Source organism: Ostrinia nubilalis, chromosome 24, assembly GCF_963855985.1.
Source record: "Ostrinia nubilalis chromosome 24, ilOstNubi1.1, whole genome shotgun sequence".
Classification (NCBI taxonomy): Eukaryota; Metazoa; Arthropoda; class Insecta; order Lepidoptera; family Crambidae; genus Ostrinia; species Ostrinia nubilalis.
This window is the reverse complement of record NC_087111.1, coordinates 4,574,641-4,591,950: the sequence shown is the minus strand read 5'-3', so window position 1 is coordinate 4,591,950 and position 17,310 is coordinate 4,574,641. Positions and strand designations below refer to the sequence as shown.

The 17,310-nt window shown below is 36.1% G+C and overlaps 2 protein-coding genes across 2 annotated transcripts; both read right to left on the bottom strand.

Annotated features, from left to right (window-relative positions):
* Positions 1–1,343: 1,343 nt before the first annotated feature.
* Positions 1,344–7,792, bottom strand: LOC135083992 (uncharacterized). Its single transcript, XM_063978751.1, has 4 exons — positions 7,641–7,792; positions 4,197–4,276; positions 2,201–2,403; positions 1,344–1,560 (listed from the first exon to the last, which is right to left on the bottom strand). The coding sequence occupies exons 1-4, from the start codon at positions 7,745–7,747 to the stop codon at positions 1,426–1,428; spliced, it is 525 nt and encodes a 174-aa protein (XP_063834821.1). The 5' UTR covers positions 7,748–7,792; the 3' UTR covers positions 1,344–1,425.
* A 5,831-nt stretch (positions 7,793–13,623) lies between these two features.
* On the bottom strand, positions 13,624–15,915 carry LOC135083872 (uncharacterized). Its single transcript, XM_063978615.1, has 3 exons — positions 15,635–15,915; positions 14,775–15,092; positions 13,624–14,034 (listed from the first exon to the last, which is right to left on the bottom strand). Exons 1-3 carry the CDS (start codon positions 15,813–15,815, stop codon positions 13,766–13,768), a joined length of 768 nt encoding a protein of 255 aa, XP_063834685.1. The 5' UTR covers positions 15,816–15,915; the 3' UTR covers positions 13,624–13,765.
* Between the last annotated feature and the right edge of the window lie 1,395 nt (positions 15,916–17,310).

Below are 17,310 nucleotides of genomic sequence, written 5' to 3'. Positions count from 1 at the left end.
AATGGTGCTTTACTCTTGAGACAGGCTAAATTACACCATATTGTTAATGACATTGAGCATACATTTTTTTAAATACCTTCGCGAAGTAAAACTTCTGTACGTAGTACTTATTATTATTCTGTGGTATTAGTCAAATGTTTTGTCCACTAGTATTCTTGATGAAAAATGTGTAACCTTAATTTCTGTCTATTTAAGCGTAATTATTTTTAAGGCTGGGTTGCACCAACTTACTTTAACTTTGACAAACGTAAAAAATCTGTCAAACTCCATATAAAATGCACCGGTTATCATCATAGCTACCGTTAAAGTTAGAAGGTGCAACTCAGCCTAAGTGTGTCCCATCTGGGTTTTGAACCCTAGATCTTGGATCGAATGAGTTCGTATTAAGGATGTTTGTACAGTAAAGAAAATTCGTTCGTATCTGATATTTATTTTATTTTTATTAAATCTACTGATACAGTCTTGTGAATACTTAATTATAAAATAAATAAAACTATTTTATTGGTTTATAAAAAACCCGTAAAACATTCTTTTACAAACTAATAGTATAAAATAGAATACAAAAATGCTTAAACATTTTATTTAGAACTGAATTAACCCTGTTCCATCCAGTTGTCCAGTTTATTACATTATAATTAAATAAACTGTATAAATTACAAAACTTTAAAATAAAATTTGTACTTAAAACGATTTTAGCACCACTAATTCAGCATATTACAAAAACGTAATTTAAAACTCATTTTAAAATTTTTAAAACTTATTTTTGTTAGTTATAATAAATCTATTAACGTTACTAAAAGATCATTGAAAGGAATGACGTAAGATACTCAATCTCTATCAACCAAGCCACAAACATACAACATACTTCTTTAAAATACATTAACACTATAAAAATAATATTGCAAATTCAATACTAACATTCGCACAATATCAGCTGTAGACTACAATAGATATTTACCCACTGAAATTATTGTTGTAAGAGCCAAAGCACACGATGCGTTGCGGCGCCGCACTGTAAAAATTTCTCCGTATCACGCGACGCGGCGTCGCCGCACTGCCACAGATATTTCTATGTGACAGACAGTCACTACTGTGTAAATCTTGCAGAAATTGGCTTGTCACATCTGCTTACACAGTAGTGACAGCTTGCGGATCAACTTCTGCAAATTTTATTGCTAGTCTAAACCTCGCTTAAGACGACGCAGCGACACCGCAACGCATCGTGTGATTTGGCTCTCAGCCGTCTTAATTAATTCCACAGTGAGCATACAATAATTCTTAAATGGCATAAGTGAAAAAAATTACACTAGAAATTACTATGTATTAAAGCACCTTACGGCGCTATAAGTTTGATTTATTTGCACTTATCCCTTGCGAATTTTATGCCCCAATCAATTTTTATTGCACCTATTATTCGATGAGTCATTATGACGTCAGTTGTGCTTTGTAGGCCAGGTCGTTTGCGTCCTGAGCTATGCTGGATGACCTGGCGTAGGGGTAGGATGCTGCTGACGCTGTGGGCGATGACCACTGCTGGGGAGACGACTGGAAGCTGGCGATCTGGTAAAGAAAATAAATTATATTTAAAAACAATAAATAATACGATACAAAATAATATGTAAATGTTTGAACGGATGGAAGAGAATAGCCAAATTCGGGCTAATTGACGTAATATTCTAAGAGGCCTATCCACTACATTCATTAATAAATTCTGTTTACACGATAACGTCTAGTTAATTTTATAGTAACTGTATAGTTAAGTAGTGGAAAAATTTAACCATGTGATTGGCTTGGATCCTAAAATTATTGTAAAGTATCGCTATCACTTGTTAGGTTGTGATAAATGACACTAAATATGATCGAGATGCTGATTTTATCTAAGCTTGGCGACCTAGCTACGGGCTGCGACGTAAAATTTTAATAATGAGTTTCCCTACAATCGTTGAAGAATTTAAAACTTTATAACTACACTGAAAAAAATGTTTGGTTACTGCTTACACAACAAAAGTGACCACCGAACACTTTGGTTATGAGGAACAAATGTAAATTAAACAAATAATTCTGTAGTGAGCTAGACTCAGTTTGGTTATAGTTAACACTTAGTTCGGTGGTCACTTTTGTTGTGTAAGCAGTAACCAAACATTTTTTTCAGTGTAAGTACAAAGCTTTACTGTTACAAAATTGTCAATAATCCACTTACCTTGCCACTTAAATTGTTAAGACCACCTCCGCTCAGCAGTTTCTGGATACCCAAGGCCGCAGCAGCCAGGAACGCCAGCTTAGCCACCACCAGAGCCTTAGTCACGAGGAGGGTAAGGCCTCCGAATAGAAGACCAAGGACGGCGATTACTTTGACGCCGATCCCGGTGAGTAGAGGCGTGTACTTCTTGATTTTACCTCGAGCTGGAGAAAAAAGAAAAGTTTTAGCACTATTGTTTAATATCATTATACGAGTATAAGTATTAATTCATTTGTTGGTTAATTTCTACCACATAAGTCAAATGCTAGACTTTCTACAATCAAGGATAGATAAAGTTCTGCCAAACCCACGCGATCACATGCCGTCAGCCGGCGTGCAGCGATGGCGATCAATTCATTTAAAGCTTCAGCCAAACCAACGCGATTACACGCGATTAGCAGGCGTGTAACGATGCGGATCAGACTTAAATGCATTGATCGCCATCGCTGTACGCCGGCTGATCGCGTGTGATCGCGTTGGTTTGGCTGAACCTTAAAGGATTTCCATAACGACCGTCCTGTACGCTGCCCGCATCCAGTGTGACAAATCGTACTAATATTATAAATGCGAATGTTTGTATGGATGTCTGGATGTTAATATTTTTGTTACTCTTTCACGCAATAACTACTGAACAGATTTTGATAAAGCTTTACAGTATTATTGTTTATAACCCAGAATAATATAAAATATAGGCTATAATTACAAACTAAATTTCACGCGGGTGAAGCTGCGGGCAAAAGCTAGTCCTTAATACTTTAACCACATGATTCCTTTACTTGAACTATGAAGTAACTGCACGTTCAGACAAGATCACCTTGACCGAGAGAGGAGCGTGCGTGGAGCGGGTCACTGAACCTTGAGGATTGTGGTTTATTCGTAATCTATATGTATGAGTTTGTATGTGTCGATGATCGCTTTAGTATATGCGCGTGTTTTTAACTGACTTTATAAAACAATCAAATACGGGAATTTTTAGGTCTCCTAATAATTTTACGCTGAAGCATATTTCCCGAGTAAATATCAATTTAATTTAATTTAATATTTAGTCCCCAAGGTTACTTTTACAGACTGATGATAGAAAGACATAAATACCCGTATTCATAAACGATGCTTCCTTAAGTGAAGCGGCAAATTGAACGCACAGCGCTGAACAGAGCTCGGTGATTGGTTCGTATGTCACCCTGTGCGACCACGCGCACTGTGATACCTCATAGTAATTCATACTAACATAAAAACTCATTCCTTAGCGCTACGAAACCGCTACGAGGTCTACGTAGTCGTAGCGATGCATCGCGTAACAGTGCGTAACCTTGACCGAGCCGGTTACGCGATCTGACATAACAGGTCAATGAACTGGTTTGGACAACTTTCTTTTTCATTGGATCACTCGGAGTATAGGCACAGAATAATAATATGTATGGTATAAGTAGTAATTTTGGCCAGTATGTGGGTATTAAAAATAGGACAGGACTTTTTGGAGATGCTCCTTTTTGCAGGGAAGAAATTTTGTGCTTAACCTTTAAGTCATTGAACGCCGAGACGCTAGACACAATGGAAATTGTATTGTTCGAGGCTCACCGGTGAGCCGCGTGGCGTCCAACGTGTTAATCTAAAGATGATTGGTTTGGTGATATAAGCCATTTACAGAGTCAATAGTGTAGTGGGTTATGATTACCACTTTATTGCTTCATAGTCGTGGTGGACTCGAATCTCACTGAGGTTCGTAGTTTGTGTGATTAACACGAGAACTCATAAACCGTCGGTTTATTATAGTCATCTTTTTAACCATAGACAGCATACTCGTATTAAACATTGCCATATCATTATGTCAGTTGTCAAAGGTGCTATGTGCAAACGTTATGGCTCTTTCAAACTTAGGGATGTAGGTAATTGCTGTTCTAGTTTTCAAATTAGTCACAGGAGATTTTAGACCTAGGAGGACTTTTTTAGGACTTACCTTCTGCGAATGTCCTGGCAGCATCCTTCAGTTCTCCGGGTTCGAATTTGACCTTCAGTTGTTCTTCTCCAGTCGCGTCCCTGTAAAGAATATTTTTTATAGAAACATCTATGCTTTACATTAGTTACAGATTCTTTAGGTACCAAAAATATTATAAAAGCAAGAGTTTTAAATTATGGAAACTTAGTTTGGTACGTAGAAATGAAAAGAAAACATTGAAATCGACTATCTACATGTACGTCCACCCACAAGGTGGATCGACGACATCATAAAGGTAGCAGGAAGGTGCTGGATGCAGGCCGCTACCAACGGGGCAGCATGGAAAGCATTGGGGGAGGCCTATGTTCAGCAGTGGACGTCCTATGGCTGAGATGATGATGATAATTACGATGATCTAGGTACATGTAATCGGATCGGATGGGCTAACACAAACTTTTAGTGGACTAACTTCTGTCTACAGCATCATCATCATTTCAGCCACGGGACATCCACTGCCTGGCCTCTCCCAATGATTTCCAGATTGGCCGGTTGGTAACAGCCTGCATCCAGCGCCTTCCTGCTACCTATAAGAGGTCATTCGTTCACCTCGTGGATACTCTGAGCTTACATCTGCATTCTGTCTACATCTGTATAATATAGATTTCCGTATACGAGTAGTATTAATCGAACGGACCAAGTAGAAACGTACCTATTTATTAAAATAATAAAAATAGGTAATAAAAAATAATTAAACCTCATCAGGTGTGTGAACGATGAAAATAAAAATTAAATAATTGTTCATCCTTTCTAATTAATGTTTTAATGCAACATTATTATTTTATATTATATTTTGAAACAATACATACATGCGAATTAAATGTTGCAGTATCAGTTCTTTATTTATAGTAGACCTTAATCGAGTTTCCCAACAGGTAGGCCTGAGGATGAACATGGACAAAACGAAGCTTATGTCGAATGTCCATGTTACGCCCTACCCAGTTTCAGTTGGGAGCTCAATTCTCGAGATTGTCGACAAGTATGTCTACCTCGGACAAACGATTCAGCTAGGTAGGTCCAATTTCGAGAAGGAGGTCAATCGTCGAATCCAACTCGGCTGGGCAGCGTTCGGGAAACTACGCAACATCTTTTCGTCCAAATTACCTCAATGCCTGAAGACTAGAGTGTATAACCAATGTGTGTTACCAGTGATAACTTATGGCTCGGAAACGTGGCCTCTCACTATAGGCCTTATACAGAAGCTCAAAGTTGCACAGCGTGCTATGGAGAGGGCTATGCTTGGTGTTTCTTTGCGAGATCGAATCAGAAATGAGGAGATCCGTAAACGAACCAAAGTCGCTGACATAGCCCGACGGATTAGCAAGCTGAAGTGGCAATGGGCAGGGCACATAGTACGCAGAACTGACGGCCGATGGGGCAGAAAGGTTCTGGAATGGAGGCCGCGTACCGGAAAACGCAGCGTGGGACGTCCACCTACAAGGTGGACCGACGACATCGTAAAGGTAGCAGGGAAGCGCTGGACGCAGGCCGCTACCAATCGATCAACATGGAAAGCATTGGGGGAGGCATATGTTCAGCAGTGGACGTCCTATGGCTGAAATGATGATGATGATGATGATTTATAGTTGTATTATTTTTAGGTTTTAATAAAAACTTACTTTATTTTTTTCACAATTAACCTGCAACTACATGTTTGTGGCTATTTTTATTTTACTTTTAATATAAAGCGATGACTTGGATGTTAAAGAAGGTAATAAATCACATATGATTTAAAAAGATTATCCTCATCAGAAAGAGTTAATTAAGAATAGTTACACGCAATAAGATTTTAACTTTCGCTTCTATTGTACTGTTGGAATTAAAATCTAGCTCTTAATCCGTACTTTGTTAAATGTTTGACTGAACTACTTTGTTCTGAATTACTTTGTTCCTACTTTCATAATAGCTATTGATAAACAAAAATTAAAAGACAATATTAAAACCTCCGCAGATTGCCGTACGTACCTATGATTATTTAATTCCTGCATACTACAAATCGTACCTTCATCAAACACTTTTTAGTGCCTAATTGATAACTCAGTTCTAAATAGAACTCTTTCAAATCAAATCAAATCAAATCAAAATCAAATAATTTTATTTGCTTAAAACACAGTCTTCTAAACCATCTTTTAGTTACCTTGCCGATTCTGTTATCTGTTTTACTCCAAAATAAAAAAAAAGTCAAAAATTATACCTACACGAAAATTGGGATAAAATAAGAACTTATAGCAGACGTATTCTGTACACGATAGATTTCAGTCATGCGTATCCTACAATAGTTTTCTATGATAAAAACATTACTATTAGGTCTCACAGTGTGCGTGGACGCACAGGGTGAAATACGAATAAATCACAGAGCTCTATTCAACGCTGTGCGTTCGATTAGCTGTTTCACTTGCAAGCATCGTTTGTGAATACGAGCGTTATTATGTAAACTCCTGTAAAGTCAAGCAGTTAAGTGTACATTGTTTTACTTCTAAAATTAAGCTGTCAGTAGGTGCGGTCAAGCGAGAAACGAGTCCCTTTAAACGGTTAACGACGTGTCATCTGTAAATGGTGAATTAGTGTAACAGGCTGTTAGCTTTCCTTAACAGTAGAAAGTGCTTCATGGTAAATCACTAACAGTTCGTCATTTATTTTGTGTGTTACGCCATGTTACGTAATTGAGGTTAACAGGATGCGTGTTACTCATTTTTGAGGAATTTTTTAATGTATTTAGAACAAACAAAGAGTAAATTTAATTACCAAACGAAGATTTCCAAGTAACTTAATTATGTTTGTCATTAGACAAGGTTTTCAGTCTTCATGACTTGGGCTTTGGTGAGTCAAAGCATCGTGATTTGGAGCTTGGATTGGATGACAATTTAATTAAGTTAAAATTAAGTATCACAATATGATTAATGCACTCGTAAAATATTATGTTACTTATTATGAAATAAGGGTTTAGTGTAATTAAAAATAATACAAAGTGGGATTCACATAATCACTATACACAGCTGCAAACAACATTGCAAATTATTTAATCAGTTTGGTTAGGACGTTCACGATAACGTAAAATTATTATTTTTAATTTATGATTTCAAACCAATAGGAAAAGTTTTAATATCTACCTAATATCCAATTGTCTTTTTTAAATTCAGTCTAAATAATCGATATTAAACCTATCGAACGAGTGAACAGGAACCTTTTGGGCACCACCCTCCGGTTGAGATTGTAATCAAAAGCGAGCCTAAAACTAGCTGACCCAGCGAGCTTTGTACCGCCTACGTACATCAGAAATTATGTAGAAATTCTGGTGGTGAAAGAATTTTCCAAATCGGTCCAGTAGTTTAAGAGCCTATTCAATACAAACAATCAAATCTTTCCTCTTTATAATATTTAATATAAGTGTAAATTATGTTTACTTACTTCTCAATAGCCACTCCAGAGAACAGCTCTATCCTCCCATCGTCTTCGATACCAGGAGCGGCACTGCAGGCCACGACGGCAACAATCAGAAACACAAACACTCTCATTTTCTTTAAAAAGTCTTCCAAACTAAGGACGACCTCCCAGTCTTGAGTTCGAGGATCAAGTGAGGCGAGCCCGGGACACTTCCGCCTTATATTCGGAGGGATGCGTAAGGCATAGGTTCAAAACAAACTCAGTTCCGTGAGGTAGACGGAGCGAGAGGTTTTGATACTTGAACAGTATTTTTGTGAACCACATTTAACTGTTTCTTTTTTCTTCATTATGTGTTAGAGGAATGAGTATTAATAGTTCGTAGAATTGCCAAAGTAGTTTTATTGTAACGTTAGGCATAAAAGTTTTTTTTTTTTTCAAACAACGTTGTGGAAAAGCATAGCACTAGTATCTCATCTGCCACTTATAGTATAGTCTGTTTAAACATATTTTTGTGTTGATTTTATAGTAAGTAATATTTTAAAAGAACGTTTTTATAAATATTTGTAGTCTAATCATTTAATGACGACGACAAAGAAGAAAGGTGTTGTAAAAATAAATTACAGTTTTTTAAGTATTTAAGTAACATAAATAAATACTTATTTGTCTGAGAATCGTAAATATCAAAACTGTTTCTTCCTCGTACAAGTTCGGAGCGTTCATTCATACTCTACCTAAAATGCGTATGCGGCGTTTCATCGGCAGGCGTTCAACAACAAAGAACCATGACAACAAACACTCATACAAACTTCTAACTATCAATTAGTCACAAATACACCTTAACACAACGTAATAAGGACTAAGTGAGATGCAAGAATAAACAAAGTTGTCAAATAGCACACTGAAATGAAATATTTCATATTACGTAATGGAAATAGGTTTTTCCTAAGTAAATAAAACTTTCAATACAGTCAGTGCTCTATTTCGTATTGTTTTTCTTCTTATAAATGCTGAGCACATCATAATCCATCAACTTGTTTTTAAGCTTACTGAAGCTTTTTGATTCGTTGATTCATAAGCTTATTTAATTAACAAAAAAATGTTTATCATTTATGAGCCAAAGGACGTAACGATTACTGCTGAATAAACTTGGAGTAGGTCTATCAATTCATACATTTCTATCATTACAAACAACTTTTATCGAAAGGACAATGGGCAAAATGGTACCCGGCTCCAATAGATATGAGTCTAGTATCGTTTGAAAGGTCTTACCAAGATGAACAACTTTTACTATGACCACCAGCCTCAGATCTGGTTGTGTACGAAGATATACATACTTTTTTACAGAATGGTACCCGGCTCCAATAGTAATGTTTGTAGTGTCATTTGAAAGGTCTTACCAAGACGAACAACATTTACTATGGCCACCAGCCTCAGATCTGGTTGCGTTCGAAGATAAAGATACTTTTTGTGTAACCTAAGTATCATACAGTATGAAGGGGGACGCGCTCGGGGCAGGGCACCGACGAGATGGTCGGACGCGGTGAGGAAGACGGTGGGCGGGAGTTTGCATCGTGCGGTCCACACAGCTTATGACCGCAGTCTGTGGAGGAACACTTTCTGTGGTCGCGATCCTCATCAGTGAGGGAGGAAGAGACCGAGGAAGAAAAAGAAGAAGTATCATACGTGTCCATCGTATGGTACTTAGGTTATGCGAGTCAGGAAGGTTTTACTGTTCCAGCATCCTTCCTTAACTCTATAATTATTGATGGGGATGATTGATTGAAATAAATATTTTTATTTAAAGAAGTACTACCCCCTTATTAATAAAAAGTTACACCTAGGAAGAACCTTGGATTAAAATGACATTTCCATACCAAATGACAATTTAAGCCAGAGTTCAACTAGGGTGTAACTTTTATTAATAAAGGGGTTAAAGTTTTATTACTTCTTAAGGGTTTTATTATGGGTTGCTAAAGCGAATAAACCCACAAGACCCAACAAGTCCACCCACAAGATGGACCGACGACCTCACAAAGGTAGCGGGAAGGCGCTGGATGCAGGCCGCCACCAACCGACCATTGTGGAAATCATTGGGGGAGGCCTATGTTCAACTGGACGTCCAATGGCTAAAATGATCACGATGATGATGATGAAAGCGAATAAAGGTCTAATAGCTTAGGCAGTTCATCGTAGGTATAATCCTTTCCTTTTCAATGCTTCTTTTAGTTATATTAATAGATTGTAGTCATAATACATACTCGTATACATGGATGATTGTGTTATACTTTCATTATAATACTTAGTGGAATTACTGCTTTCAAAACGTGAATTAGATCTGGCCCCATAGCAGACATTTACCTACATCTAAAGGCCTTTTAAAATATATATTGGTTATGGCTATTGGAGCGGGTACCACTTTCCATACATTTGTGCCCATCATCCTTTAGACTTGGTTGTTCACATAGTTAAAAACAAGCTTGGGACAGTTATTACTTAAATTAATAAAACAAATACTTAAAAAAATAAACTGCGTGTGGTCAAAAAGGATCAATATCGTAAATCGGTCTTGATTAAGCTTGAATAAAACTTTCTTCTGGTTATTTTTGGTATTATATCCTTTTAGGACATTTCTTTTATACTTTACGAGGGATAAAACCATTGTCTTGGCACTTGGCAGTGCTCAGCATATCCATACATTCTGTGTCAAATACTTATGGAATATTAGTTTTATGAGTCACCTTTTTATGGATTTTCTCCATTTACTTGCAAAACTCAATGACGGTTGCAATATTTTGGCTTGTTATTGTAATAACTTTAGCAAATCATCATGAAAACTACTAACTACCGTCTTTAATTTACTTGTGTATCACTTTTTTAGATCATGACCTTGGACGAATACCCAAATTCAAGCTCATGACAGATTACAGATTCAAATTTAATTAGTACCTTGCCCTTTTCAGGGTCCTTCTACACGTCCCAATAGGTATAGCCTGCCTTATCAACTTTTTGGGACATGCTGAGAAGAAGATGGACATTCACTTCTTTACGTAAAGACCGCTATAAATCACTATGTGCCAGTCCACGCTATCTTGAGGTCTTCAGTCTCTCAAGATCTTTCTCGATCGCTCAATTTCAATACAAATACTCAAAATATCTCCAAAATCTCGTCCCACAATCTCCCATCTTGAGCTATGGGCTACCAAATGTGTCAAGGCCACTCTACTTTCCCCAGCCCGGTCCATGCACCCGATGCATCATGCCCAAGGTCGCTCACTGAACTCTGAGTTACTTTCTATTTGATTTGAGTGTAGTATATGGAGGATTATGAGAAAAAATATCATCTGGAAGTAACTTGAACTTTTTTAGACACAACGAGGAAAATAGTTAATTGAAAAAGTAACAATCCTGTCCTGTTCTACTCCTACTAATAATAAATGTGAATGGTTGGATGGACGTATGTTAACGGCGGGGCTGACGGGCTGATGGATGTTTTAAGCAAAAACTACTGAATGGATTTTGATGAAATTCTAGGCATATCATTATTTTTTATACATTTATTTTTATGACGATATCATAAATCTACGCGGGCAAAAGCTAGTCATTGTATTTGTTTGTAGTAACAAGATAAAAGCAAACGGGTCTAAGGCTGAGTTGCATCACCTAACTTTGACCGTAACTATAACGATAACGGGTGTTTTTTGTATGTAGTTTGACAGATTTTTGACGTTTGTCAAAGTTAAAGTAAGATGGTGCAACCCGGCCTAAGTCCTAATAGGACTACTAAAACCACAGCTAAAACCTAAAACTATGCTGGATCTAAATTTAATGACACCTTATAGGTATATCAAAAAAATTAAGCATTACAAATAAGTTTGCCGAGTAAATGCGCTGTAATATTAATAAAGCTCGAGATTTCTCTGAAAGTTTTGATCATTCTGTCTTAACCTCTGGTTGAGTATTACACAATTTACATCAGTGCATCTCTTTGGAACAGATTAGGTACATAATGATCCTGGATAAGTATAACAAATGGTTTTCAATTTCAAATCACATTAAACTATTCATTTTTTACGATTAGAAACTTTATATTCGTTGATTAGAGGAAGCATCAGGAATTTAAAGAATAATATCATTGAATTAGTGTTCATTGCAGCTGCTAGTAGAGAAGGAAATTAATGTTGCTTCTAATTATAAAATATCTAGTGAATCAGTTTACTTTAAGAGTATGCGCACACCGTTGATTTTTAGTTGGCCGATAGTTGTGCCCGATTTTAATTTGTATGAAGAATCGGCCAAATCGAATCGGCGTAGTGTACGCAATCCCATACACGCCCATACTGATCAACTGCCCGACTAAACTATCGGCCGACGAAAAATCAACGGTGTGCGCCTACTCTTAAAGAAACAAAATAAAAATTAGTTGTATAATGGTAATAAAATGTTAGTTGGCAGGCTGTAAAGTTGACGGTTTGTACAGTGTTAGATAAATAATTTGATAAAAATATCTACGATATTTCTCTTTTGTACGAGCTAATATTTAAATAAATAAGTTTGAGTGTGATTCAATGAGTCAATTCACAAAGATGTTTATGTTTTGGTGGTCTTGGTGGTAAATAGCACATCAAATCTTAGACACCAAGTTAAATACTATGTTGATTATGTGATAAATAAAAAAAATGTTTATTTTCTCTTCACAAAGGTAACAAAGAATAATGGATACTACAATATTGTGAATGTTACAATAACAGAACCTTTGTGAGAGACTGGTGTCTAAACTGGGGTATAATCCCTGTGTGATAGATCACCAGGCCCTCAACTTGCTCCTTGAACTTAACAATCTGCATAAATCTGCGGGATAAAATACGCGCAAAGTGCGAAGAGGGATCACAAGTACTTGCACATCCCTATACATAAACATACGTGATACAGTAAAAATAAAATGTATAGATAGATATTGTGAAACTTGAAAAGGAAATGAAATGAAAAAGGGCCATGTGATTTATCTTTTCTATTTAAAATAAAATGTAATAGACATGCAATGGTTCTGCCTCTCACTGGTACACAATTTGGCTATTGGATGCAACATCGGTCTTCGTAGAACTGCGCACTGAACGGGTTGTCCAGTGCCAAGGTACTCTCTGCAATCTTATCTCGGACTTTATCAGATACTGTATAGAATCCGCCCACCATTTTGCGCACTCCTCTCTCAATGGATATCCGAGGGTTGTGTCGATGGAAGAACGCCTTGATCCTCCTTTGGCGTATCATCATCTTTCGTTTGATCGGATGAGGGCGACTGAACACAGACCTCTTCCTCTTTGGAAAGATTCTTCTTTTCCTCTTACCCATCTTCTTGAATTATAATTAGCCGACTGCGTCTGTATTCATTTTTTGATTGCTTGTTTTTTGTTGTTTTACGGATTTAAAGATTTATTTTTGAATTACATTCTGGTGTCGACAATATGTGGGAACGTCATTGCATGTCAGATTTTATTCTTAAACGTTGGCTTTTGTTTTTTGTCAGTGACAGAAGAGTAAAAAGTTTTTATGGATAATGTCGTAGCAACATTTTTCTCTATTGACCAAATTATAGGGAAGGTTTATGTGAGCAGCTGGAGAGGGATTAGGTATTTGGATTTTATTAATTCTAGGACTGATTTCCAGGTGTTGAATCCTTTGTGTACCTATTTGATACCAGTTTGGCAAAGATTTCATCAATCTCATTTTCCAATATGGTTTCGTACTTCATAGGGCATGTTAAACAATGACAAGTGGATAAATTATAGGTGAAATTAACACAGGAATTTTATTATAAATAAATATGATTTATTTTAAGATTTGTACAATGCAACAACCACGAAGTTCTTTGGTACATTAAATAATAAATGCTTTATTCTGGTATTTTGTATGATTATAGTATTATCACTAAAATATTATAACGCTGTATGAATTAGTGACGTAAGCACTAGTAGGAATATCAATTTATTAATACAACTAAGTAAAATACACTTCTCTCTGACGATTGAAAAATACAACTAGCATCAAAGTATGTACAAGAAATCATAAGTTAAATTATAGCAATAACATTGTAAATAAATAGACTAGGACAAGACAACGAAAAAGGTGTCTAAAGTCAAATAAATAAACTTCTATTCTCCGTGCTCCACCGCTCTTATAATCGTGGGTAGATTGTTATAATTGTTATAATCTCGTATAAACTCATAGTCGCCTCTTTTATAGTGGTTATAATGATCATCGTAGTAGACATGACTGTCCTCGCTCTTTGAAGGTACTTGGATGATTTCAACTTGGGTTTTGGTATCGTCCTTACGGTTCTGGTATCCGTGGTGGTGGTCGAACATGCCTTTGAGACTGAGGACCGACGCCATTACGGTGGAGAAGAATCCCATCATTAGACCTAAAAAATAAAAACAATAGGGTTATTTTCGATAGGTTTTGCTTTTAGCTTTGCCAGTGTGAATTTCGGCGGTCTATCTCAGAAAGATATTAAGTAAATCCTAGATATATCACTCAAGAATAATGTAGCTTTTTACTAGTGGAAGAATCTTTAGAATCCGGTCAGTAACTTCTAAAGATTACTTCCTAAATAAACATTTACATTTTACTCTTTTCATTATAATATTATTGTAGGTACTTTAGATGAAGATGTATTTGTATTTATGCGAAATACAAGAATTATAAAAATATCTCCAGGATTGCTCTTCTGTTTTTTTTGATAGCGCATCAAACGGAGCACTGTGGCAATAAAGTCCTACTAATATTATAAATGCAAAAGTTTGGATGTCTGAATCTGGATGTTTGTTACTCTTTCACGCAAAAACTACTAAACGGATTTTGATTTCTTTACAGAATTATTGTTTATAACCCAGAGTGACATAATATAGGCTATTATAATTTATGACGATCAGTGACAAGCTAAATTTTACGCGGGTGAAGCCGCGGGCAAAAGCTAGTTGTTAATAGTTGATGAACAGTCTGTAAATTCAAAGTGCAGTGGGCCACAGTTTCAGGTACGCATTTCCCTTTTTTCTCTCGTTCTCATCAAATGGTGATTCTTTGCGATAGAACGAGACGACATTACCGAAAATGGGTAGCTGGAACTGTGGCCCATAGTATGTATTTCTTGGTGTTACCAACCTTTAGCAGACAAAAACGCCAGCGCCTTCAAAGCAATAGGAATCAGCAGACTCTTCGCAGCTAAAAGTCCCAATATCAGAGGCAGCATGTACTTCTTATGCATCTTAAACTTCCCTCCTCTGTTCTTCTTCCCCTTCTTTATGACCTTGAAGATGCACTTTTTGGTCTTCTTCGCTTTCCTTTTAAGCTTCTTCTTGAGTTTCTTTATGCCTTTTTTTATCTTCTTACTACGTTGTTGTGGTGGAGGTGACGTGGTGGTGCTTGTCTTAGGTTTGGAGTCCTTGTAGGCTCGTGAATCTGATTGGGAGGTTATTGGATCTGAAATACACAAGACAGAGGATAATATAGTCAATTATCTTAGGTTCGGTTCAGCTAAAAAATAAAGGTATGGTCTATTTTTCTGTAATGAGAATGATTCTGGCTGAATTTAGAAACTAATTTAGTTAAGTAATAGGTATCATGTTTTTAACTATCATTCAATAGATATGTTACGGTTAATGTGATAAATTGAAAATTATTAATAATAACCGGTTATTATGAATAATTACCGACAGTCGCGGTAAAAGTGATAAATTAATCACATTTAACAGTGATTATTTAATAATTCAACCTTAGTACTAACAAATATCATAAAAGAGAACAACATCTTGTGTACGTGCTCGTGTACAGCCAAACTTTTGAACGTTTTGATATCATATATTAATATAATTTGGCATAATGAGTTTGGAATGTTTCTTGCATAATATTACTTTTCCATGATGCCTATAACATAATGTTTTGATTTAAAGTGAAAAATAGGTTAAGGTGCGGCGGGGGTGGTGGTAGTACTTCTAATTTAATAGATCGCAAGTTGTACTGACCTGGAACCGAACCTTGTCCAAAGTTGCCCCTCGTGAAAATCCATTCCAGCGGCTCTGTTGAGTTAAACGTGCTGTTCACATAATTGTCACTGTTAGGTCCGAACCCAAAGACGGTCTCTGTCTTCACTATACCATAGTTGCTTGCGTTGTCTATGATTAGACCACGAGAGTACGGAAGCATTTTGAATAAAATTTAAAACATTTTTAAATTGCGCTGTACTTTATAATCTAGGTGCTATGGTTCAAATTTATAGCCCAGGCGCTATGGTTAAAAATGTGTAGTGATTAATAAATCATTTTTTGCTGTTTTAAACTAACTGTAGCCTAGACAAAGCAGTAATGGCGGTACACACATGATATGGTTGTCATTTATACCACGCAAATGAGTTCATTATGGGCGGTCAACCATTTCATGTGTTTTTCACTTCAATTAGTGTTTACTGCTCAATTTGAGTAATTATGGGGTGTTAGACGATTGTATACTCTATTGTGGTATGATAGAGTGTTTTTTGTGGATACCGGAAGTGTATTGATGTATGGGAAAGCTTGGAAGGACTTGACATTGAGACTGTTTAGGTCAATGTTGTAATATCATTCAAAATCTACGATAAATGTATGTAATAATCATGTTTATTATTATTTTTTATTATGTATTCAATTGTTTAAAATATAGGAGTCTAGAAAGTGCCAAATAAAGAATTGTTAAATAGGTATTACAGAAGTCGCAACACTGTTGTAAGATAAAAAAAACAAAAATGTTTACAGCGCCGCCGTTCAATTGTAAATGTAAACCATCTTAGGTCAATCAATATTAATATCTTTTTTTCAGAAAATTAAATAGTTATTTTCAAAAACTTTAGGAAACGTGGCTTCGTCGAAAATAGCCGAAAGTCTTCGGCAGATGTCATAGCGATCGTCATTTTGCTAAATAAATTAAAAAAAAACCTGTATTGCTGTCAAATTTTTTACTTATTTCACTCAACATATTAAAAGCTAAGAAAAAAATAACTTAAACTAAAATAGTATTCTCGGCATTCGGCTTATCTCTCCTCTTAACAGTTTGTCTTTCGACAAAGGCCTCCCCTAAGGATTTCCATTTGTTTCTGTCCTTTGCTATACGTAACCATTCTGGCCGAGCTACTTGCTTCAAATCGTCTTCCCATCGCTTTGGTTGTCTTCCTCTACTTCTTCTGCTAATAAGAATATTTTGCTAATAAGCGCTTACAATTCCTATTTTCCACCAAATGCACCCATTCATTGGAAAAGACATAAAATTCTACATCGGCCAACCTGTCAAATAAGTATATTTTTACGAACAAAATAGGAATAGCAGTAGCAAAAAATGTTTTTGCCATTTCAAATATAGGTTAACACATGTTTAACATTCGATAACAACAACTCGCATCGACAAATTCAACGTCAAGCATTTTTTATATTTTTATATGTAGGTAGTATTATAAATTGAAATAGTGCCTACCTAACTTTGAAATATTGCCAGTCTCTTTAATAGGTACATAAATTTACTACACGTTCCACATTTTTTTTATGCCTGCTTCCTGTATTTTAAATGTTTATTCATAATCACCAAAAAACGCTGTAAAAGTACGTTGTAAAAGTTAATATTGATTATAGTAATACCTACTAATAAGATTTTTTCCTTCCGGCCATTTTGAAAA

Bases quoted from the DNA above. Each gene is read 5' to 3' on its own strand.
- LOC135083992 (XM_063978751.1), bottom strand. From the start codon at position 7,747: ATGAGAGTGTTTGTGTTTCTGATTGTTGCCGTCGTGGCCTGCAGTGCC. The intron at 4,277-7,640 runs GTAAGTAAACAT...TATTCTTTACAG, and splicing joins TCTGGAGTGGCTATTGAGAA to GGACGCGACTGGAGAAGAAC. The intron at 1,561-2,200 runs GTAAGTGGATTA...TTTCTTTACCAG, and splicing joins TTAACAATTTAAGTGGCAAG to ATCGCCAGCTTCCAGTCGTC.
- LOC135083872 (XM_063978615.1), bottom strand. From the start codon at position 15,815: ATGCTTCCGTACTCTCGTGGTCTAATCATAGACAACGCAAGCAACTAT. The intron at 15,093-15,634 runs GTCAGTACAACT...TGTGTATTTCAG, and splicing joins TGGACAAGGTTCGGTTCCAG to ATCCAATAACCTCCCAATCA. The intron at 14,035-14,774 runs GTTGGTAACACC...TTTATTTTTTAG, and splicing joins GGCGTTTTTGTCTGCTAAAG to GTCTAATGATGGGATTCTTC.